Here is a 26,308-nt window from a genome sequence, read left to right on the forward strand (position 1 = left end):
AAAACAAATCCCCTGGAGCAGCAAACTGCACTGCTCCACTGAAGAATGCATTAGAAAGGTGCGTGGTCACAGGGGTGGAGGATCTCCCCATTGTTCAGAAACCAAGGAAAACAGGAAACTCACCAGACAACTGCCAAAGAAGACCTTAACCTCACAGTTGAGAGAAGATATGAATAAAAGTTTGAATTTCCCACTCCGTACACGAAATACTATTGACAAGACAAGGTTGATGGAAGCACATAATGCACTGACTGATCAGAATTTTCCTAAAATGACCCCATGACTCCCTACTCTTACGTTTGTTATGCCCGCAGCCCCCCCTCCTTTGTGAGAACCGCAAGAACATTAGTTGTGGGGGTGGGGGGTCAGTAGACCTAGGAAATGGGAGAGAGACGTGCCGGATGCTTCGTTCCCCAGCGATGCAAAATAACGCGACATTGACCATTGTCTCCTGGAGACAATGGTTTGGGGACTATGTTTGTGGATTGGAGATTATGCTACGTGCAAGCCCTCGGGCAAAGTGGGCTGGTTGAGAGAGAGATTGCATCATCCCAACCTGATTGACATCTGAGACCCCGTGAGGAAGTATAAAAGAGGGTCTGGGGGAACAACCCCTTCAGACGCACCAGAAGAAACGCTAACGATCCCATAGTAGCGGGAAGCCATTTGAAGGAAGCCACATGCGTTTGATTCCGTGGCTGGAATCGGTGGCTGGAACCACGGAAAACAGCTTTTAGCTAACAACGGGGAAGCCCGCTCCCCTGATTCAACGGATTTGCTTCATAAAAGACCTGGGCAAGTTTCTTTTCTCACAAATCTCCCTCTCTCTCTCTCCAACAAGTGAAAACCCAGCAGTCCCCAAAGGCTGAAGCCTGCAGGAACTGAGTGACTTTTATATTTCCATTGGGCAATATATTATCCCCTAGACAAACGATCCAGCTGTTTCTTATTGATGGGTATTATTAGACCCGCGCTTTTAGATTGAGTAGTGACGACGTATATTATCTGAATGTTTGTATTAATCTTCTTTTTGTGCCCCTTTATAAATAAAGACTTTTAAAAATAGTACTGTAGCGGTGTGCTACACGCAGCGCTAAAATTACGACACGGAGTCGGTAACTGCAGTTGAAGGAAAAACTTTATTCGAAAACTTCAGCCTCACTTTTAAGCCTCTGTCAACCGGCCCCCCATGGCGCAGAGGCTCCAAAGCTCTGTGCTCGCAAACCCCCGTAGGCTATCTAATTGTGAGTCGGTTCGGATACGCTAGGAAATGGGTCGCCACATACAAGGTGCAGCGGCACACCAAAGCTCCACCGCAGCAGTTCCATCCCGCCCACCGGCGTTTCGACCACATTCATGTGGATATCGTGGGCCCCCTGCCAGTGTCGCGCGGAGCGCGTTACCTCCTGACTATCGTGGACCGGTTCACAAGATGGCCAGAGGCGGTCCCGCTCACCGACAACACCTCCGAATCTTGCGCCCGAGCCCTGATCGCCACCTGGATATCTCGCTTTGGTGTACCAGCCCACATTACCTCCGACAGAGGCGCCCAGTTCACCTCCAGCCTGTGGTCAGCTATGGCCAGCCTTTTGGGGACTCAGCTGCACCACACAACTGCCTACCTCTGAATGTTTGTATTAATCTTCTTTTTGTGCCCCTTTATAAATAAAGACTTTTAAAAATAGTATCATCAGACTTCAACGGACCTCTCTATCTTTGCTGGTAAGTGACCTAGTTACGGGGTACGTAACACGTTGATGTATGATTTGTCATCTTTCCCACAGTACAGCATTTCAGATTATGACAAGAAGCCCGTAACTCGCATAGGTTACTTCATCCTGACATTCCCATTTAATGAAGTGACTCTGAAGGCATCTCAGGACCCCTTAAACATGAGGGTAATAATATAGGAACTACAGAAGTTGCGGAAGAGACAGACGTTCAGGGAAACACAGAATACAAAAAAGATCTGAACCCATCCTGAAAACTTCTTTAATAAAAGAGAACACTTTGACCCTTTGTTGTGGGGACCACGCCATCCACCGTTGCTCAGTGAATACTTCTCTGAAAACTAAATACTTGAACATTATTCAAATCTTCTCTCCTGAATCTTGAGGCAATGTCCCCTAGTTCTAGTCTCACCTACCAATGGAAACAACTTTACAACTTTCCTACTTCTATCTTAACTACCCCTTTCAATATTTTGTGTGTTTCTATAAGATCTCCTCTCATTCTTCTGAATTCCAGAGAGTATAGTCCCAGGCAACTCAATCTCTCCTCTTAGTCTAAGCTCCTCACCTCTGGAATCAACCTGGTGAACCTCCTCTGCACTACCTTCAAAGCCCGTATATCCTTCCTCAAGTATGGAGACCAGAACTGCACGCAGTACTCCAGGTGCGGCCTCACCAGTACCCTGTACAGTTGCAGCATGACCTCCCTATTATTGAATTCAATCCCTCCAGCAATGAAGGCCGACATTCCGTTTGTCCTCTTAATAATCTGTTATACCTGCAAGCCAACTTTTTGCGATTCATGAACAAGCACTCCCAAGTCCCTCTGCACAACAGCATGCTGCAATCTTTCACAATTTAAATAATAATCTGCTCTTCTATTATTCCTTCTAAAATGGATGATCTCGCATTTACCAATCTGCCAGACCTATCTATATCCCTCTGCAGACTCTCCACATCCTCTGTACAATTTGCTTTTCCACTCGGTTTAGTGTCATCAGCAAATTTTACTCAGTCCCCTCTTCCAAATCATCAATGTAAATTGATGACCCCTGCGACACCCCACTCACCACTGACTGCCAACCAGAGAAAGACCTATTTATTACCAACTCTCTGCCTTCTGTTGGTGAATGAATCGACTATCTATGCCAATACGCTTCCTCCAACTCCATGCATCCTTATCTTATTTATAGTCTCTTGTGCAGCACTTTATCGACCACCTTCTGGAAATCCAAGTATACAACATCCTCCTGTTCCCCTCTATCCACTGCACTCATGTCCTTAAAGAACTCCAGTAAGTTTGTCAAACAGGACCTGCCATCTTTGAACCCATGCTGCGTCTGTCTAATAGAACCACTTCTTTCTAAATGTTTCGCTGTCTCTTCCTTAATGACAGCTTCAAGCATTTTCCCAACTACAGATGTTAAGCCAACTGGCCTATAGTTGCCCGTCTTTTAAAAAGTGTCATGACATTTGCTGTCTTCCAATCCGCCGGGACCTGCCCAGAGTATCGAGAATTTTGGTAAATGATTACCACTGCGTCTACAATAACCTCCGCCAATTCCCTCAGCACCCTGGAATGCATCCCATCAAGATCAGGGGAGTTACCTACCTTCAGGTCCTCGAGTTTGCTCATCACTATCTCTTTAGTGACAGTGATTTTATCAAGGTCCTCACCTCCCATTTCGTCCATAACATCATTCTTTGGCCTATTTGACATGTCTTCCACTGTGATGACCAACGCAAAATAGTCACTCAATGCCTCAGCCATTTCCTTATCATCCAATATCAATTTCCCCTTCTCATCTTCCAAGGGACCAACGTTGACTTTAGCCACCCTCTTAAATATATTTATAAAAACCTTTGCTATCTGTTTTTATATTTTGTGCTAATGTACTTTCATACTCTATCTTCCCTTTCCTTATTTCTTGTTTAGTTGTTCTCTGTTGCTGTTTAAAGTTTTCCCAATCCTCCAGTCTCCCTCTACTCATTGCCACTTTGTACGTGAACTTTTAATTTGATACTGTCTTTTATTTCCTTAGTTATCCAAGGCTGGCTCTCCCCACACCTACTGTCCTTACTTTTGACTGGAATATACTTTTGTTGAGCGCTGTGAAAAATCTCTGAAAGTATTCCACTGTTCCGCAACTGTCCTACCAAATAGCTTGTGCTCTCAATCCACATTAGCCAACTCCTCCCTCATCCCGTTGTAGTCTCCCTTGTTCAAGCATAATACACTAGTTTTAGATCTAACTATTTCATCCTCCATCTGAATGTGAATTCAATCATACTGTGACCACTCTTTCCAAGAGGATCCCTGACTACAAGATCATTAATCTTACCTGTCTCATTGCACAGGACTAGATCTAAGATAGCATTTTCCCTTGTAGGTTCACTAACATGCTGCTCAAGGAAGCCATCACGGATACATTCTATGAAGTCCTCCTCAAGACTTCCTTGACCAACCTGATTCACCCAATCTGTGTGGAGGTTAAAACCCCCATGACAACTGCTGTTCCGTTCTTACAATCCTCAGTTATTTCTTGGTTAATCGCCTCTGCCACTGCAATATTTTTATTAGGTGGCCTATAAGACAATTCCCACCAGTGATTTTATCCCTTTACTATTCTTAATCTCTACCCAGTTGGACTCAACATTCTGCTCCATAGATCTTATATCATCTCCCACAATTGCCCTGATCTCATCCTTAATTGAGAGCGCCACCCCACCTCCTTTGCCTTCCTACCTATCTTTCCGTATTACCTGATACCCTTGGATATTTAATTCCCAGTCATCTCTACCTTGCAATCAGGTTTCTGTTATGGCCACTAAATCATATGCCTTGGTACTGATCTGTGCCACAAGTTCACTAAACTTGTTTCTAATACTATGGGCATTTAAATAAAGTGTCCTTTTACTCATTGTTCTTTTAGAATCCAGTGACCTATGTGATTTTTGCTTTTTACTTTTATGCACTCTATTCTTACTTTCTTTCTTCACAGCTCTAGCTTTGGTCTCTGCATCACTTCCCTCTTCTTTTCTATGTGGGTTCTTATCCTCCTGCCATATTGGTTTAAATCCTCCCCAACAGCCTCCTAGGACATTGATCCCGGCCCGGCCCAGATGTAGACCACCCGGATGGTACTGGCCCCACCTCCCCCAGAAGCAGTTCCAGTGCCCCAAGAATCTGAAACCCTCCCTCCTGAACCACTGCTCAAGCCACATACAGTCAGCCCTCCTTATCCGCAAGGGATTGGTTCCAGGACCCCCCCTGTGGATACCAAAAAACGCAGATGCTCAAGTCCCTTATTCAACCCGGCTCAATATGGTGGACCTTAGGACCCAGCAGAACCCCAGACCTTATTTAACATGTCTCAGTGCAGTGGACATTAGGACCTGGCGGCGGAACTCTGAATCCGCAGTGTTTCTGTTCATGAAAATAATGACAATCACGATTGAAAATAAAGTGGAAATAATAAAGCGATTGGAAAGAGATGAAACACCATCGGTCATTGGAAAAACGTTAGGCTATGTTAGTCAATGATTGGAACAATTTTAAAGGATAAAATGACAAAGGCCCTGCCCAGATGAAAGCTACAATTATTACTAAGCAATGCAGTGGTTTAATTATTGGGTTTTGGAGCTTTAGGTTTTTGATCCTATAAGTATTTTATATGCATAGAAAGGTAAAATATATAATATATACTAAGACAAATGTTTGACTAACTGACGCTAAATGATACGTGATGTACCTGTTCTGACTTACTTAGTAAGAGAACTTCCGATATTTTCCGATCCCGATAACCCATGCACATCCTCCCATATACTTTAAATCATCTCTAGATTACTTATAATACCTAATACAATGTAAATGCTATGTAAAATAGTTGTTATACTGCATTTTTTAGGGAATAATGACAAGAAAAAAAAGTCTGTACGTGTTCGAACAAAGAAAACTTCCTGGTTTTCTCGACTCGCAGTTGGTTGAATTCACGCATGCGGAACTTACGGAAAAGGAGGGCTGACTGTATTCATTCTACCTATCCAGCTATTCCAACTCTGGCTAGCACGTGGCACCGGTAATAATCCTGTGATTATTACCTTTGAGGTCCTTTTCTTTAATTTACCTCCTAGCTCCCTAAATTCAGCTTGTAGGACCTCATCCTGCTTTCTTCCTACATCATTAGTACCTACATACACCACGACAGCTGGCTGCTCACCCTCCCCTTTCAGAATGCCCTGCAGCCTCTCCAAGACATCTCTGACCCTTGCACCCAGGAGGCAACACACCATACGGGAGTCCCTTTTGCAGCCACAAAAGCTCCTCTCTATTCCCCTTACCATGAAATCCCCTACCACAACAGCTGCGCCACTCTTTTTCTTGCCCTCTTGCGCAGCAAAGACACCCACAGTGCCTTGATCCTGGCTACTACTGCAAATAATAAATTTTAAATAAACAATTCATGTCTGAGGACATGAATTGTAAAGACCTTGAAAGCGAGTCCACAGGTTGTGGGGTCAGTTCAGAGTTAAGATGAGTGAAGTTACCCATGTTGGTTCAGAAGCCTGATGGTTGTAGACTATAACCTGTTACTGAACCTGGTGGCATGGGACCTCAGGCTCCTGTACTCCCTGCCCTATTGTAGTAGTAAGAAGGCAGCATGGGCTGGATGATGGGGTCCTTGATGACAGATACTGCCTTCTTGTGGCTGCACACCATGAAAACATGTTCAATGACAGGGAGGGCTTTGCCTGTGAGCTGCATCCACCACTTTCTCTAGACTTTTCCATTCCTTGGCATTGATGCTTCCACACCAGGCTGTAATGCAACCAGTCACGATACTCTCCACCTTGCATCTATAGAAGTTTGTCAAAGTTTTCCATGCCATATCTAAGAAAGTAGAAGTGCTGTCATGTCTTCATTGAGATGCTTATATTTGCTGGTCCCATGACAGATCCTCTGATATGGTAACGCCAAGAAATCTCAAGTCATTGACCCTCTCCAATTCCCCAAATGACGACTATCTCACGGACCTTCCGCCTCTTCCTCCTGTAGTCAATACTCAGGTTTTGCTGACATTGAGTGAGAGGCTGTTGTTATGGCATCACACAAGAAGATGTTGTCCTAAAATAACTAGAACAGGTTGAGTACCCCTTATCCAAGATAATCGGGGCCAGAAGTGCTTCAGATTTTGTTTTAGGATTTTGGAATATATAAAGTTTGGGATTGCTATTATTTCCAAATCTGAATGTATGTGCTACCAGTAAGCAACCTTTGTTTTACACTTGTTCATCACATATATGTACCGATGCAGCCATTCAGCATATTAGATTTTCAGCAGCAACTATCTTGGAAAACTCATTAATGAATTTCTCTGCTGCTTCATAATCAGCAGACTCTATCACAACAAATCTTTAAAAACTTAATGACATGCTTTTTTTAAAATTACTACAATCAGCATGCTGACTATTCACAATTATCTTCAAATTTCAGTTTGTCATCATAGGTCCTTGCTTGTTTCATGATCAGTGCGACATTAAGTGGCATATGTTCACTTCGACACTGACAAATTCACTCCTTCAATATACAGTCAAGATCTTCATTTTACGCTTTATGGAGTGTTTTTCTATTTTTCATTAACTTCTGTTCATTATATGTGTGAGGTCACTTCTCAGAGCTATCTGTGATGTGCAAAAACTTGTGCATCGCCTGGAACCCTCTCAGAACCTTGTGGAGTTCTCCATTTGTGGCGTCATGTCAATGCTCAAAAATATTTCATATTTTGGAATTGTGGATAACCTGTAGAAGATGAAAGAGCAGATGGGGAAATATTTTCTTTATCTGGAGCTGATAAAGGTCTGGAACTCTGCCTGAGAAGGTGGTCAAGTCAGAAATCCTCAATACACATAAACATTATTGGAATGTATACTTAAAGAGCCATGTTTGAATAGCTATGGCTTGGTGTTGGAAGCTGGAAAGATTGTGTACTCTTTGACCAGCACATCATAAATTTTCTGATTGAATGGATGCCTCTCACTGCTCTAACACTGACTTACATCCAAATTGCTCTTTCCAACTGTTTCAACCAACTACAATGGGCTTATCCCAACTTAGAACATTTACACCTGGTCTTTGTCCTTTTCTACAAGTAGGTTAAATTTATCTGAATGGTGACAGTGCCCACGAAAAATTTCCCACTAGAATCCACTCAACTTAATCAGATTCATGCTATAAAGAACCCTTCCTCTCTTGTTGGGCTTGCTATAAATTCATTGTTTGCTCTGTACACTGAACAGTGCCACTGCTCCAGTTTATGTTAAGGTAGATGAATTATTCCATCTTCTCTGACTGATCATTTTGATTCCTTCTAAGTGACCCACAGTACACATTTAACAATGCATTTACTCCTTTGTTGCTCAGTTCAAATTCAGATTATTGTCATTCAACCACACACATGTATACCACCAAATGTAACAAGGTTCTCCTGACCAAGGTGCACAAAACAGTACATATAACTCACAGAGATTACACACAAGGTAATAATATCACAAATAAATTATCAAATAATAAAGTGCATTTACAACACAAGTTATAAAGTAAACTCTACTGGCACTTCATGTGTGATGAGGCAAGGGCTTCAGTAGTCTTACGGCCTGGGGGAACAAGCTGTTTCCCATCTAAACAGTCTATGTCCTAATCCTACGGGTGCCTCCTGCTTGATGGTAGGGAGGCAAAGAGATTGTTGGATGGATGGTAGGGATCATTGATAATGCTTAAGGCCCCTGTGTATGCAATGCTCCTGAACATTGTGTAAGCAGAGGGGATTAATTGAGTAATTTACTAATTTAATTAGTTTGGAAATATATGTGGGCCAAAGGGCCTGCCCTGGGCTGTACTTTTCTATGTTCTATATTCTCTATTACATATTTTCCCATGATTCTACATGGGTTAGGTCCCAATTTCTGCCTCCTACCTCCCCCAAATACTCAATGTTCAACAGCAACTCTTAAAAAAATACTCCAGGCCCACAGCGAGCTGAAGCTAACCCGCGAACAATCCCCATCCTCCAATCTTCTAAGTGGCCCAAACATCCAAACCATAAGCTCCAACTGGTGGCCTCAGTCTCCACCCACCACTGCTGCTAATTGCAACCCAAAATCAGAGTTCATTTGTTTTTTTGTTGGACTCTCTTCAACCCTCATTCAATCCCAAGCAATAACCTCTTGGCCTATGGCCCCAGGCTATCTTGCCCCTCCATTGTCAGTCACTGGGATTCATTTTCATTTTTGACAAATGCAGCCACAAACTTGAGATAACCTTCCAGTCTTGAATCTCTCTCACAGCAACATCAGATGTGAAATAAAGGTATCTCAGCTTCCAATAGGGCAAATAAATATACAATTACACTACAGCAAAATACTTAAGGAAATCACATTTTTTACTTACCAACAGGTTGTCCTTTCCCAGTGCAGGACAAATACAATTTTTGACCATGTCCAATGTCAATTAGCTGACCTTCTGTCAATAAATAATATCACAGATGAAAATTAGAAGATTACATTTCTCAACATCACATTCGATAGGAGTGCACAGCAGCAGTATTTAAAATGAGAGCATATCATGAATCATGCAGCTTAACTGCATGTGACTCAAACACTAATTAATTGCTCTCATCTGATTAAATCATCATTTCAATCCCTGTAAATGCATTTATGCATCAACCCAGACTGTGCTGCATCTGGGTTTCTGTTCTTGTTCTGCTTGTTCAACTTTTTCACGTGTCTCTTGGCTTTTCAAAAGATTGCACAAGTTTGCTAATGGTGAAAGCTGCTGGCAGCAGAACATCTGGGGTTTTAATGAGCAGTAAGACAATTGACATAAAGTATCATTATCTCTTGTTGCCCTTCATCACCAAGAAGGACTACAAAGGTGGAGTAATGACCTTTGGTGAATTATGTGTAAAGTCAGGTATAGGAAGAGAAACAAAGATTTACAATTGGAAGAAAATGGAAGGAAACAGGCAAGCTTGAAAATTTCAAAGTAAATTTATTGACAAACTAGGTACATGCCACCATATACTGAGATTCATTTTCTTGCAGGCACTCACAGCAGAACCAAGAAATACAATAAAAAATGAAAAACTACACACAAGGACTGACAACCAACCAATGTGCAAAAGAATAAACTATGCAAATAAAAATGAGATAGATAGACAGACAGATAGATGATACTGACATCCCAAGTTGTGGAGTCCTTGAAAGTTAGTCCATAGGTGTTGGAATTATTTCAGAGTTGAGGTGAGTGAGGTTATATCCACACTGGGGCAGCTAGTAGAGCTACTGCCTCGAAGTTCCAGTGATTTGGGTTCAATCCGGACTGTACTGAGTTTGCACGTTCTCCCAGGTTTCCCGCAGGTCCTCCAGTTTCCTCTCACAACCCCAGTTGGGAGTTGAACTGGCAATGTTAATGGCCCCTATGTGTAGGTGTGTATAGTGGAAGTCTTTTGGGGGAAAACAAGATGAGGTGAGCATATGATTAACCTCTCAATGATCAGTGCAGACATGTTGGACTGAACTCTTATTTCTGTTCTATATGACTTCATGATTAATTTTTTAAAAGCAAACTTGAATGACATTTTTAAGATCTAAAAACTTTGAAGGAATGACTTTCCACACTCATTTATTCACTTTACTTGAAAGAGGTTAATGAGCAGTCAATGACTTATCACACAAGTAATTATGGTACTCACTACAGGCAAGGGTATACTGGTCTAATATACTTAGTAACTGAGCCACCAAAGCCCAATGATTCATTGTCCTCTGGGTGAAGAAATTGCTTTCCTGAATGTCAAACACCTTACAGTGAGACTGTGACCCCTGGTTCTAAGGGAACTTCATCCCTGAACTCACCCTGCCAAGCAGTCTGCTTACTCTCTTCTTATAGGATAAACTAACCATCAGTCTCACCACAAACAATCCCAGGAACCAAGAATGTGAACATTTGTTGCAATCCCTCTGTCAAATATATTATTAGATAGAGAAAACAGATCAATGCAGATTTAATATACCAATCCAGAGTTCAAAGTACATTTGAACATGCTAGTCAGAGTAGAAATAGGAGGATATTTCAGATGAATACGTGGCTTGAAAAATGGTGCAAGGGGGAGGAATTCAAATTTCTGGGGCATTGGAACCAGTTCTGGGGGAGGTGGGACCGGTATAAACAGGACAGTCTGCACCTGGGCTGGACTGGAACCAATGTCTTAGGGGGAGCGTTTGCTACTGCTGTTCAGGAGGCTTTAAACTAAAGTGGCAGGGGGATGGGAACAAGCGAAGAGAGACTGATGGGTGTAAAATGAGAGAAGTAAAAAGTAGTAAGGTGAAAAGTATAAGTGGCAGGCAGGCAAATCCAGGGCAAAAAGCAAAAAGAGCCACTTTTCAACATAATTGTATAAGGGCTAAGAGTGTTGTAAAAACAAGCCTGAAGGCTTTGTGTGTCAATGCGAGGAGCATTCGTAACAAGGTGGATGAATTGAATGTGCAGATAGTTATTAACGAATATGATATAGTTGGGATCACAAACATGGCTCCAGGGTGACCAAGGATGGGAGCTCAACATCCAGGGATATTCAATATTCAGGAGGGATAGACAGGAAAGAAAAGGAGGTGGGGTAGCATTGCTGGTTAGAGAGGAGATTAATGCAATAGAAAGGAAGGACATTAGCCTGGAGGATGTGGAATCGATATGGGTAGAGCTGCATAACACTTAGGGGCAGAAAACACTGGTGGGAGTTGTGTACAGGCCAACTAACAGTAGTAGTGAGGTTGGGGATGGCATTAAACAGGAAATTAGAAATACGTGCAATAAAGGAACAGTAGTTATAATGGGTGACTTCAATCTACATATAGATTGGGTGAACCAAATTGGTAAGGGTGCTGAAGAAGAGGATTTCTTTGAACGTATGCGGGATGGTTTTCTGAACCAACATGTCAAGCAACCAACTAGACAGCAGGCCATTCTAGATTGGGTATTGAGCAATGAGGAAGGGTTAGATAGCAATCTTGTTGTGCGAGGCCCCTTGTGTAAGAGTGACCATAATATGGTGGAATTCTTCATTAAGATGGAGAGTGACATAGTTAATTCACAAACAAAGGTTCTGAACTTAAAGAAGGGTAACTTTGAAGGTATGAGACGTGAATTAGCTAAGATAGACTGGCAAATAATACAAAGGGTTGACGCTGGATATGCAATGGCAAGCATTTAAAGATCGCATGGATGAACTACAAGAATTGTTCATCCCAGTTTGGCAAAAGAATAAACCAAGGAAAGTAGTGCACCCCTAGCTGACAAGGGAAATTAAGGATAGTATCAAGTCCAAAGAAGAAACATTTAAATTAGCAAAAAAAAGTGGCACACCTGAGGACTGGGAGAAATTCAGAGTCCAGCAGAGGAGGACAAAGGGCTTAATTAGGAAAGGGAAAAAAGATTAAGAGAGAAAGCTGGCAGGGAACATAAAAACTGACTGTAAAAGCTTTTATAGATACATGAAAAGAAAAAGATTGGTCAAGACAAATGTAGGTCCTTTACAGTCAGAAACAGGTGAATTGATCATAGGGAACAAAGACATAGCAGACCAACTGAATAACTACTTTGGTTCTGTCTTCACTAAGGAGGACATAAATAATCTTCCGGAAATAGTAAGGGACCGAAGGTCTAGTGAGATGGAGGAACTGAGGGAAATGCATGTTAGTAGGAAAGTGGTATTAGGTAAATTGAAGGGATTAAAGGCAGATAAATCCCCAGGGCCAGATGGTCTGCATCCCAGAGTGCTTAAGGAAGTAGCCTGAGAAATAGTGGATGCATTAATGATAATTTTTCAAAACTCCTTAGATTCTGGATTAGTTCCTGAGGATTGGAGGGTGGCTAATGTAACCCCACTTTTTAAAAAAGGAGGGAGAGAGAAACCGGGGAATTATAAACCGGTTAGTCTGACATCGGTGGTGGGGAAAATGCTAGAGTCGGTTATCAAAGATGTGATAACAGCACATTTGGAAAGAGGTGAAATCATTGGACAAAGTCAGCATGGATTTCTGAAAGGAAAATCATGTCTGACGACTCTTATAGAATTTTTTGAAGATGTAACTAGTAGAGTGGATAGGGGAGAGCCAGTAGATTTTCAAAAGGCTTTTGACAAGGTCCCACACAGGAGATTAGAGTGCAAACTTAAAACACACAGCATTGTGGGTATGGTATTGATGTGGATAGAGAATTGTTTGGCAGACAGGAAGCAAAGAGTGGGAGTAAACGGAATGGCAGGCAGTGACTAGTGGGGTACCGCAAGGCTCAGTGCTGGGACCCCAGTTGTTTACAATATATATTAATGATTTAGACGAGGGAATTAAATGCAGCATCTCCAAGTTTGCGGATGACACGAAGCTGGGCGGCGGTGTTAGCTGTGAGGAGGATGCTAGGAGGATGCAGGGTGACTTGGATAGGTTAGGTGAGTGGGCAAATTCATGGCAGATGCAATTTAATGTGGATAAATGTGAGGTTATCCACTTTGGTTGCAAGAACAGGAAAACAAATTATTATCTGAACGGTGGCCGATTTGGAAAAGGGGAGGTGCAACGAGACCTGGGTGTCATTGTACACCAGTCATTGAAGGTGGGCATGCAGGTACAGCAGGCGGTGAAAAAGGCAAATGGTATGTTGGCATTCATAGCAAAAAGATTTGAGTACAGGAGCAGGGAGGTTCTACTGCAGTTGTACAAGGCCTTGGTGAGACCACACCTGGAGTATTATGTGCAGTTTTGGTCCCCTAATCTGAGGAAAGACATTCTTGCCATAGAGGGAGTACAAAGAAGGTTCACCAGATTGATTCCTGGGATGGCAGGACTTTCATATGAGGAAAGACTGGATCGACTAGGCTTATACTCACTGGAATTTAGAAGATTGAGGGGGATCTTATTGAAACGTATAAAATTCTAAAGGGAGTGGACAGGCTAGATGCAGGAAGATTGTTTCCGATGTTGGGGAAGTCCAGAACGAAGGGTCACGGTTTAAGGATAAAGGGGAAGCCTTTTAGGACCGAGATGAGGAAAAACTTCTTCACACAGAGAGTGGTGAATTTGTGGAATTCTCTGCCACAGGAAACAGTTGAGGCCAGTTCGTTGGCTATATTTAAGAGGAAGTTAAATATGGCCCTTGGGGCTAAAGGGATCAGGGGGTACGGAGAGAAAGCAGGTACAGGGTTCTGAGTTGGATGATCAGCCATGATCATACTGAATGGCGGTGCAGACTCGAAGGGCCGAATGGCCTACTCCTGCATCTATTTTCTATGTTTCTATGTTTATTATAGAAGTATGTATACCTGGGAGAAGGCAAGGCCTTTGTCACATTTCACTTTCCATTAGTACATTCATCTCATCTTCACAATTTACATACCATCACCAGCCACATTTCCAATAGGATGAAATGTGAAGTCATAATCTAATGATTTGCTTTATTTGTAAAACATCTGTCTTTATTCCTTACCTCTGCCTGAATCCTCTGCCTACATCTCTGCGAAGATGTAGGGGAGAAGGAAGAAAAAGATAATAAAGTTGATTGCATCGTTAGGGATAAACAGAGAGGAAGAGCTGTAAAGTTTCTTAAATGCATCTATTTTAATGCTAGGAGCATTGTAAGAAAGGTGGATGAGCTTAGAGCATGGATTGATACCTGGAAATATGATGTTGTAGCTTTTAGTGAAACATGGTTGCAGAAGGGGTGTGATTGGCAACTAAATATTCCTGGATTTCGTTGCTTCAGGTGTGATAGAATCGGAGGGGCATGAGGAGTAGGTGTTGCATTGCCTGTCCGAGAAAATACTACAGCAGTGATTTGGCAGGATAGATTATAGGGCTCATCTACGGAGACTATTTGGGTGGAATTGAGGAATGGGAAAGGTGTAGTAACACTTATAGGGGTGTATTATAGACCACCTAATGAGGAGCGAGAATTGGAGGAGCAAATTTGTAAGGAGATAGCAGATATTTGTAGTAAGCACAAGGTTGTGATTGTGGGAGATTTTAATTTTCCACACATAGACTGGGAAGCCCATTCTGTAAAAGGGCTGGATGGTTTGGAATTTGTAAAATGAGTGCAGGATAGTTTTTTTACAGCAATACATAGAGGTACCAACTAGAGAAGCGGCAGTGTTGGATCTCCTGTTAGGGAATGAAATAGGTCTGGAGTCAGACGTATGTGTTGGGGAGCACTTCAGGTCCGGTGATCACACTACCATTAGTTTCAATATAATTATGGAAAAGGTTAGGACTAGACCCAGGGTTGAGATTTTTGATTAGAGAAAGGCTAACTTTGAGGAGATGCGAAAGGACTTAGAAGGAGTGGATTGGGACAATTTGTTTTATGGGAAGGATGTAATAGAGAAATGGAGGTCATTTAAAGGTGAAATTTTGAAGGTACAGAATCTTTATGTTCCTGTTAGGTTAAAAGGAAAGGTTAAAAGTTTGAGAGAGCCATGGTTTTCAAGGAATATTGTAAACTTGTTTCAGAAAAAGAGGGAGATCTATAATAAATATAGGCAGCATGGAGTAAATGAGGTGCTCAAGGAATATAAAGAATGTAAAAATAATCTTAAGAAAGAAATTAGAAAAGCTAAAAGAAAATACGAGGTTGCTTTGGCAAGTAAGGTGAAAATAAATCCAAATAGTTTCTACAGTTGTATTAATAGCAAAAGAATAGTGAGGAATAAAATTGGTCCCTTAGAGAATCAAAGTGGACAGCTATGTGTGGAGCTGAAAGAGATGGGGGCGATTTTGAATAATTTCTTTTCTTCGGTATTCACTAAGGAGAAAGATATTGAATTGTGTAAGGTAAGGGAAACAAGTAGGGAAGTTATGGAAAAAAAGACAATTAAAAAGGAGGAAGTACTGGCACTTTTAAGGAATATAAAAGTGGACAAATCTCTGGGTCCTGACAGGATATTCCCTAGGACCTTGAGGAAAGTTGGTGTAGAAATAGCAGGGGCTCTAATAGAAATATTTCGAATGTCATTAGAAACGGAGGACTGATGTATTGCTCATGTGGTTCCATTGTTTAAAAAGGGTTCTAAGAGTAAACCTAGCAATTATAGGCCTGTCAGTTTGACGTCAGTGGTGGGTAAATTAATGGAAAGTATTCTTAGAGATGGTATATATAATTATCTGGATAGACAGGGTCTGATTAGGAATAGTCAGCATGGATTTGTGCGTGGAAAGTCATGTTTGACAAATCTTATTGAATTTTTTGAAGAGGTTACGAGGAAAGTTGACAAGGGTAAAGTAGTGGATGTTGTCTATATGGACTTCAGTAAGGCCTTTGACAAGGTTCCGCATGGAAGGTTAGTTAGGAAGGTTCAATCATTAAGTATTAATATTGAAGTAGTAAAATGAATTCAACAGTGGCTAGATGGGAGATGCCAGAGAGTAGTGGTGGATAACTTTGTCGGGTTGGAGGCTGGTGACTAGTGGTGTGCCTCAGGGATCTGTATTGGGTCCAATGTTGTTTGTCATATACATTAATGATCTGGATGATAAATTGGGTGGTAAATTGGATTAGTAAGTATGCAGATGATACTGAGGCAGGTGGCGTTGTGGATAATGAAGTAGGTTTTCAAAGTTTGCAGAGAGATTTAAGCCAGTTAGAAGAGTGGGCTGAACAATGGCAGATGGAGTTTAATGCTGATAAGAGTGAGGTGCTACATTTTGGTAGGAATAATCCAAATAGGACATACATGGAAAATGGTAGGGCATTGAAGAATGCAGTAGAACAGAGTGATCTAAGAATAATGGTGCATAGTTTCCTGAAGGTGGAATCTCATGTGGATAGGGTGGTGAAGAAAGCTTTTGGTATGCTGGCCTTTATAAATCAAAGCATTGAGTATAGGAGTTGGGATGTAATGTTAAAATTGTACAAGGCATTGGTAAGGCCGAATTTGGAGTATTGTGTACAGTTCTGGTCACCAAATTATAGGAAAGATGTCAACAAAATAGAGAGAGTACAGAGAAGATTTATTAGAATGTTACCTGGGTTTCAGCACCTAAGTTACAAGGAAAGGCTAAATAAGTTAGGTCTTTATTCTTTGGAGTGTAGAAGGTTGAGGGGGGACTTGATCGAGGTATTTAAAATAATGAGGGGGATAGAGCGAGTTGACGTGGATAGGCTTTTTCCATTGACAGTAGGGGAGATTCAAACAAGAGGACATGATTTGAGAGTTGGGGGCAAAAGTTTAAGGGTAACACGAGGGGGAATTTCTTTACTCAGAGGGTGGTAGCTGTGTGGAATGAGCTTCCAGTAGAAGTGGTAGAGGCAGGTTCAGTATTTTCATTCAAAGTAAAATTGGATAGGTATATGGATAGGAAAGGAATGGAGGGTTATGGGCTGAGTGCGGGTCAGTGGGACTAGGTGTGCGTAAGAGTCGGCACGGACCAGAAGGACCGAGATGGCCTGTTTCTGTGCTGTAATTGTTATATGGTTATATATGGTTATAATTCATCGCACTTACGAAGACAACATACCCTCTCTGTAGACTTACTGATGAGCTGCAGGACAGGGTATTGTGAAACCATTAACCTGGACAAAGCTGGAATTACTTCATGAAGTGAGCACCTCTCATTGCACAAGGATGAAAAAAAACAAACTATGCATAATTCTCTCTTTCTCTAGTGAGTTTTATGATGAGTAACATAAAGGTGTGCTTGAATTGATGCACTTTCAGACCCAATGTGCATCTGATGAGGCCCAGACTTGCTGAACAAGGAATGTGGTAATTCTTTTAAAAACATGTATTTATTTTAAAACAGTGGCTTAAGTGCTTACAAAAATATAGAGGGATCCTCTCAGTTAACTGCGTCCATAAACTGTAATTAATTACCAGTTCTACTTATAAATTCAAATTTCCATTTACTGTAAAAACTGGCTGGGCATCTGCTCTAGTGCAGCAACATTCTATGAGTGTACCATGCTGTGCTGCTTGTGTAACAGATTTATACATGTATTTTCCATTTTAACTGGCTGAAATATATATAGAGAGGACGTCAAGAGGCTTGCCAAATGTTGAGAACAACAACCTGAGTTTCAACATGGACAAGACAAGCGATGATTGTGGACTTCAGGAAGGCAAAGGTTGACCACTCTCCATTGTACATCAATGGCTCTTCATGAAGAGAGTGAAGAGTACAGAGTTCCTCGGTGTGCATATAACGGCACTCTAACCTGGACCCACACCTCCTCATTAGTCAACAAGGCACAGCAGCATTTAATCTATCTGAGGAGGTTGAGGCGTGCAATGCTTCCCCCCCCCCCTCCCCCACGTAAACATCTTTCTACAGGGGCAGCATCGAGACTGACCTGTCTTGCTGCATCATTTTGTTTTACGGAAGCTGCACGGTGTTGGAACATAAGTCCCTACAGAGGACAGTAAAAACCACCCAGAGGATTATTATGGTCTCCTCCCCCCCCCCCCCCAAACTATTGTGACATTCACTGGGAGAGTTGTATACAAAGGATCAAAACTTTGTCGAGGATACCTACCACCTATCCCACAATCTCTACCAGCAGGAAGGAGGAACAGGAGCACCAGGGCTAGGACTATCTGACTGGGTACACAGCTTCTTCTCTCAAGCTGTGAGACTGATGACACCACCAAGAATTTTGCCCTAAGATTTTTGCACTAGGATGTCAGCAGTACAGTTTTTGCACTAGGACGTGAGCAGTACGGTTTTTGCACTAGGACCTGAGCAGTACGGTTTACCTGTGCTGATATCAATGTTACATTGAATATCTGTAGTCATAGAACACTACAGCACAGAAACAGGCCAAGACTGCTAAATCTTCCTGAAGGTATTTTGCAGTCAAACGGGAGTTTGATTTGCCTTTCTAGCAATCCTACGAACAGTTCTCTCAGAAAGTTTTCTTGGTCTTTCTGACCTCAACTTGACCTCCACCATTCCTGTTAACTGCCATTTCTTAATTACGTTACGAACTGAGGAAACAACTACCTGAAAACGCTTTGCTATCTTCTTATAGTCTTCTCCTGCTTTGTGGGCATCATTTATTTTAATTTTCAGAGTGCTAGGCAGCTGCTTAGAGGAACCCATGGCTGCTGATTGTTGGGACAAGGTTTGAGAAGTCAGGGTATTTATAAAGCTTTGAAATTTGCATCACCTGGCCTTTCCTAACGATGACTGTGAACAAGCCATAGCCCTAACAAGGTAATTAAGGTCTGAGACCTTGGTAGAAGTTATCGAGAGCTCAAATCTCTTGGGGTGCCCAAACTTTTGCATGGTGCTCCTTTCATTTTTTTCACTCTAAAATTGTACAAAACAAAAATAATACATTAACCTTGCTTAAAATGTTGAAAAGTATGTTTCATCTTTAACTTTATATCTTTTGGAGATCAGTTCATCTTCTACTCACTTAACTATTCATAGCAACAGATATTTTGACCGGGGTGCCCAAACTTTTCTATTTTCTTTTCCCTGTGTTATTAATTTAATATCTCATTCAACATCTATAATTACTTTGGGCCTGTGCTGTTCCCAAGATCTGCTGAACCACGAGACTGTTGTGGCCCAGCGGACAACATTCACTCTCATTGTTGTAAATCCTCTTTTGATCATGCAAAATAAAACATTTTATTCTGTCTAAGCTTGTACATGTGGATGGATCCAAAATATCTCACCTTGAGGCTGAAGCAATGTTCCTTCTCTCTGGAGAGATGCATAATTTAGGAATGGTGGAATCACGACGATTAGAAGAAAGTATTTTAAAACTGAGATAAGGCGAGAACAGATTCTCAACAATGAAAATGAATCTGCATTGGTTTCTGCAGAAAAATCTCGTGGTGTATTGGTTTTCTGGAGAAGAAAGAGACAAGTAAACAAAATGGTGGCAAAACAACATTTGATGCAGGACAAACTACCATATCAAATTGTGCACATACCAGCAGTAATAAAATAAAATTAAATGCATTAGGAGTTCAAAACACATTGCTTTATCTCCCCTCTATCCAGTCTTCCACTGCTTGTCTGTGAAACACTTGGACAAAGCAAGCTGAATAGGAACTGAAATCTTCCTGCAGGGGTTCATTATTAAAATATTGAACCAAACTTACTGGCCATATTATCCCTGGCTACAATATTCCTCCTTGACGTGCTCTGGTAGCTTTTATTACAATAATGAATAATGAAATCATGAACAGCCGTGAACTAAAAGAAAGCAGAATAAGCTTGAGGAGCTGAAAGCATTGGAATTGTTTCTCACTCATAGTACATGTTTACACTACTTTCTTTATTTAAGTAGTATAAATCCAAGTTTATTGTCATCAGGGTCTCGGTCCGAAACATTGGCTACTCTTTTCTCACGGATGCTGCCTGACCTGCTGAGTTCTTCTAGCGTTGTGTATGTATTCTTTGATCCACAGCATCTACAGTTGTATTTTAGGGTACTTCCTACAGTGTTTCTGTAGAAATCCACTCACATGTTCAATGACAAGCCAAAACTCATTAACCTCAAGTTAATGAGCAGACGGCATGAGCAGGTGTTTAGTGCTGTTTGCCTGTGTTTGACCGGTCTCTCTCCCTCTCTCTCTCTCCCCCTCGCGTTTGCTGCTGTCAGAGGAAGGTGCCTGCATTTAACTCGTCTCTCTCTCCCTCTGATTTGATGCTGCTGGAGGATGGTACAGTGGTGGGTGTGTACCAGGCACTGCCAGGAGTGGTGGGAGAAGCACCTAGATTAGGGATATTTAAGACATTCTTAGATAGGCACATGGGCGACAGAAGGAAGGGAAGGGGTAGGTTGATGTTAGAGTAGGTAAAAGGCTGGCACAATATCATGGGCTGAGCTGTACTGTTCTATATTCTGATGAACACCAATATAACACACATTAATGTGCAGTTGATGGCATTGAATGAAAAGGAAATATTGGCACAAATGCTGGGGAAACTCTCCGGTGTTTTATTGAAACATTTTATAGTCACCTTATAAAGTTATAAAATAACATTACCCCTGGGGAGAGCTGTAGAACAGAGACTGAGGGGTACTAATATATAGTTCAAGGGGCACAAACACATAGTTCCCTGAAAGTGGCAAAACATTTAGTCAGGATGGTGAACGAAGTATACTGTCTTTGCTAAGGTAGTAAAGTTTCAAACTTAGGGCATAGGTTAAGGTCAGAAGAGGAAGGGTTAAATGGGAATTGAAGAGCAAGTTTCTTCCATACAGTGTATGAACATATGTGAAATTGGCAAAGACAGATACAACTACAACACTGAAAAGACATTTGGTCAGGGACATAGATAGGAAGGATTTAGAGGGATATGGGCCGAGCACAGGTAAAGGGGATCATCTCAAATATGTAGTGCATTTAATAGCTCAGTATTTTTGAGTAATATTGTAAATATATTGCTTGATGAATCATTCTTTGTTTACATAATTCATTACAGGTTATATGTAAGAAGTATGTGAATGGCATTCATAATTACGCCATATGCAAGTGCTACACTAAAAGAAAAAGCTAAGTAGACTTATTTTTCAGGCTCCCATGTCTTTCTTTCAATCAGCTTCTGGAGTTACAAAACATAACAGGGGCAACAAGGAAATTTTAAAATGAACCTGAGGTGACTACCTAGCTGTTGAATCTTCAGCTAACAATAATAAATTTTTAAAAAGTAGAAATGACTGACTACCTTGGAAAGACAGACACATTCGACTGCACAACAGATAACAGGATGATGCATACTGAACGAACCGAGCAGTATTTTGAAGCAAATGATATAACTAATGAAAAGTGAATGCTAGAGTTACTGACTGCAATAGGTCAAAAAGCATACAGTTTGTTTAGAAGTCTGAATGTTCCAACCAAACCAGCTGAAATCCCACATCCCACAGATGTGGGAATTCGGGATACCTGACTGCCTCCTTGGTGAATACATCTGCGGAAGTGCACCCAACTTCAATGCCTGACTGACCAAGTCAAGGAGTTAGAGCTGGAGTTGGATGTACTTAGGATCATTTAGGAGGCTGAAGCTATTATAGGCAAGACTTTTGAAGAGGTTGTCACACCCGGAGTACTGGCTTCAGACAGCAGATGAGTGACTACCAGCAAAGGTAAGGGGATTAAGAAGTCAGTGCAGGGTTCCCTCTGTGACCACTCCCCGCAGCAATAAATATACCCCTTTGGATATTGTTGTTGGGGGGGGGGGGGAATAACCCATCAGATCACTGCAGCAACTATCAGGCTGTTGACACTGTGGCTGATTTTCAGCCTCGACAGGGAAGGGTAAAGTCAGGCAGTATGGTAGTTATAGAGGGCTCTAAAGTTAGGGGGACTGAATTCTGTGGCTGCTAAACAGACATCAGAATGGTGCATAGCCTCCTGGGTGCCAGGGTCCATGATCTATCAGAGAAGCTGCATGATATTCTCTAGGAGAAAGGGAACAGCCAAAAGTTGTGGTGCACATTGACACCAATGACAAAGACAGGAAAAGGGAAGAGGTCCTACACAGTGAGTATACAGAGTTGGAAAGAGGCTGAAGAGAAGGACCTCCAAGGTTGTAATCTACAGATTATTCCGTGCCATGGGCTATTGCAGGTAGGAATGGGGTGATAGCACATATGAATGAGTGATTGCAGAGATGGTGCAGGGGACAGGGTTTCAAGTTCTTGGATCAGTGGAACCTTTTCTTGGGAAGGGGTGAACTGTACAAGAAGGGTGAGTTGCACCTGAACTGAAGGGGAACCAATATCCTGGCCAGGTTTGCTGATGCTACTCGGGAAAGTTTCAACTCGTCTTGCTGAGGGCTGGGAACTGGAGCCCCAGGTCAGTAAGGGAAGAATTGGACCAGAAGGTAGATGTCAGGAAAAGTATTAAAAGGCAAAATCGAAATAACAGCTATGATGTGTCAGATATTTTGAAGTGTGTATATTTTAACGCTAGGAGTATTATGGGAAAGGGTGATGAACTTAGAGCGTGGATCAGTACATAGAACTATGATGTTGTAGCCATTACTGAAACTTGGTTGAGAGAACAACAGGAATGGGTAATTAATGTACCAGGTTTTCAAAGTTTCAGAAAATGCAGAGGTGGAGGTAAAAGAGGAAGTGGAGATGCACCTCTAATCAGAGACAATATCACAGCTACACTTAGAGGAGACAAAATGGAGGGGGCTACTCCACTTGGGTGGAACTCATGAATAGGAAGGGTGCAATCACACTGATAGGATCGTACTACTGACCCCACAATAGCCACTGAGACAGTGAGGAACAGATATGTAAACAGATAAAGGAAATGTGTGAAAATAATAGGGTTGTTGCCATGGGGAATTCCAACTTCCCTAATATAAACTGGGACCTTCTTGTAAGTGGTTTAGATGGGGCTGAATTTGTTAAATGCATCCAGGAAAGTTTCTTAAATCAGTATGTGGACGGTCCAACAAGAAGAGGGGCCATACTGAACAGGGTGTTAGGTAATGAGCCTGACCTTTCTGTGGGTGAACAGTTAGGGAACAGTGACCACAAATCTTTCAGGATAGCTGCGGACAAGGATAGGTATGGTCCTTGTGGGAGAGTTTTATACTGGTTTGGGGGAAATTACGAGGGCATTAAGCAGGAACTAAGAAGCATTAACTGGGATCACCTTTTCTCTGGTGAGTCCACATCAGACATTGTGGAGGGTGTTTAAAGATCAATTGCACAGAGTACAGGAAAGGTATGTTCCTGTTAGAAGGAACGACAAGGATGGAAAGACAAGAGAATCTTGGATGTCCAGAGAGGGGATGAATTTAGTCAAGAAAGTTAGTAGGAAGTTAGAATCAAATGAAGCACATGAGGAGTATAAAGAAGCCAAAAAAGAACTAAAGAAGGGAATTAGGAAAGCGGGGGGGTGGGAACTGGAAAGTCCTTAGCAATGATTAAGGTGAATCCCAAGGCATTCTATACATACATCAAGAGCAGGAGGATAACTGGGAAGGGGATGAAACACTCAAGGATAAATGGGGGAACATTTGCTTGGAAGCAGAGAATGTGAGAGATGTACTTAATGAGTAGTTTGCTTCATTGTTTACCAAGGAAGAAGATATGGTGGACCAGGAGATCAGTACTGAGCGTATAAATATGTTACAGTGTTTAGAAGTCAAGGAGACGGAAGTGTTGGGCCTCCTGAGTATTAAGGTGGATAAGTCCCCAGGGCCTGATGGGACTTTCCCCAGGTTATTGAAGGAGGCAAGAGATGACCAGTATCTTCATTCCTCTCTAGCTACAGGCAAGGCCCTGGAGGACTATCAAGTGGCAAATGCTGTACCTCTATTTTTAAGACTGGAACAAGGGAAATTCCTGGGAATGACAGACCAGTGAGTCTATCATCAGTTGTAAGGAAATTGATGGAAAAAGTTCTCTGGGATTGGATATATGGGCATTTGGAAACCCATGTCTCATTAGGGAGAGACAACAAGGCTTTCTGCATGGCAATTTGTGCTTTACTGAATTAATTGAGTTTTTTGAGAAGGTGACAAGAGAGATTGAGGAGGACAGGGTAGCAGATGTGGTCTATATGGATTTTAGTAAGGTGCTTGACAGAGTCCCTCATGAGAGGCTAATTCGGAAGATTAAGATGCATGGGATCTGCAATGAATTGGCTGTTTGGATCCAGAACTGGCTTGTGCATTGAAGACAGAAGGCAGTGGTTGAAGGGAGTTATTCGAGCTGCAGGCCTGTAATTAGTGGGATCTGTGCTGGATCTCTGCTGTTTGTGATGTATATAATCGACCTGGACGAAAATGTAGATGGGTGGGTTGGTAGAGTCGCAGACTGAGCAAAGACATATAGATCAGCTGCAGATATGGGCAGAGAAATAGCAGATGGAGTTTAACCCAGATATATGTGAGGTATTGCAATTTGGTAGGGCAAATGCAAGGCGACAGTACACTCTTAAGGGGCAAGATTCTTAACAGTGTTGCTGAGCAGAGAGATTTTCAGTTCAAAGTTTTTAGCACCTTGAAAATAGCTACAAGGTCGATAAGGTGGTCAAGACTTAAGGAATGCTTCCTTTTTCTAGTCGAGGCATTCAGTTCGAAAGTCAGGAGGTTATGTTGCAACTTCATAAAACTCTGGTTAAGTCACATCTGGAGTACTGTACACAGCTCCGGTCACCCCACTATAGGATGGATGGTGAGGCTCTGAAGAGGGTGCAGGAGAGGTTCAGCAGCATGCTGCCTGGATATACGTAAAAAGTTAGTGAATGGCATACCTCTTTACAGCACCATGTCACGAGTGGACGGCTCTCTGAAAGAAGAAACTAAGGAGACATGTTTTCCTGGCTCCCTGCTTTTTCCCCCAATTAGTTTTTGGAGCTTCAAAACATAACAAGACAGGCATCTCACCCGGTGTGAACAACTTGGACTAAAAGGACATCTTCAATGCTGCAGGAATGTACAGCTGACACCCCAACAGCACAGCAGGGGCTGAGTGGGAGAGGATCTGAAGGGTGTGTGGGGAAGTGTGAAACAGAAACATGTGGCTGTACATAATACAGTAAAATTCATCAAATTGCCTGTTGCACATTTCAGCCAGGTAGGCCTCTGCTGTGCCCATCTCAGTCCCAAACAACCTGCATCTTACTCCCTAACAATGGCTTCTCGTCTTAGACTTACTCTCCCTGCAATTAATCTATTAAGCACTTTTAAGAATTTAAGATTTTACATTATGAAGATAAATTTGCTGTGCATTGTCAAAACTTCAGTTGTGCAGATAGAACATATAGAAACGTTACTTGGAACAACGTCCGTGCCTCAGCTTTTGTTGTAGCAATGAGGGTTTCTTGTTTTTTTTTAATTGGGTAATTCTGCAATAAAAGCAGGGTTTCCAGACAGTCGTAATCTCACGTGGTCAAAATCCAGGGACAAACGGGACGGAAGAAGCGCATGTTCGGTGCACTTCCTAGGCATTTTAATTAGTAACTCTAGCTAGTGAGTTTTGAAGAAAAAAGAACATTGTTTTTAACAGCAATGTGCCGTAGCCGCCAATACACCGGTGCTGTGCGTGGTGTGTAGGCGTCGTTTCAAGCTGTTCCTGGCTGCTTTAAGAAAGAGTACACCCAGTTTATCAGCAGCATTTCTTTCAGACCGAGCCTTGCTGATACTCACTACGTTTACCGGCTCTGTGGTTTTCGGGATTTGCCCTGGTGACGACAAATTCTGTCTCCTCCTCGACGCTCCTCTCATTTCTCCACTTTGCACGGACACTTCCGCTCCTCGCTCGGCGACGTCAGCGACGGGAGGCTGTCCCAATCACGTCCGCGCTGAAAGGTGCCCGGGGCAATTGCTGGGAGCTGAGCACCGGAACAGACTGGAAAACATGCATTTACAGACCTACAGTTTAGTTTTAAACAGATTGTTGTTTTAACCTGTTCTCGAGCATCATAATCAAAAATGTAAACTCAAAGTACAGTCCCGCATAACCTTGAAAATTAAATTATAAATATCCTCATTACCCCAAAGCAATGGTTCCCATTTTTTATGCCATGGCCAACTACCATTAA

At 42.1% G+C, this 26,308-nt stretch overlaps 1 protein-coding gene across 1 annotated transcript in view; it reads right to left on the reverse strand.

The window, feature by feature from the left end:
• The window catches only part of si:dkey-122a22.2 (uncharacterized), a 180,855-nt gene extending 154,806 nt beyond the window's left edge, over positions 1 to 26,049 (reverse strand). Inside the window, exons 1-3 of the mRNA XM_059971016.1 lie at positions 25,914 to 26,049; positions 19,457 to 19,631; positions 9,178 to 9,249 (exon numbers count right to left, since the gene is read on the reverse strand). Coding sequence (XP_059826999.1) covers positions 9,178 to 9,249; positions 19,457 to 19,631; positions 25,914 to 25,991 — 325 coding nt within the window. The 5' untranslated portion in view covers positions 25,992 to 26,049. The remainder of the gene's footprint in view (positions 1 to 9,177; positions 9,250 to 19,456; positions 19,632 to 25,913) is intronic.
• Between the last annotated feature and the right edge of the window lie 259 nt (positions 26,050 to 26,308).

This window comes from Hypanus sabinus, chromosome 1 (assembly GCF_030144855.1).
Source record: "Hypanus sabinus isolate sHypSab1 chromosome 1, sHypSab1.hap1, whole genome shotgun sequence".
In the NCBI taxonomy this organism is placed as follows: domain Eukaryota; kingdom Metazoa; phylum Chordata; class Chondrichthyes; order Myliobatiformes; family Dasyatidae; genus Hypanus; species Hypanus sabinus.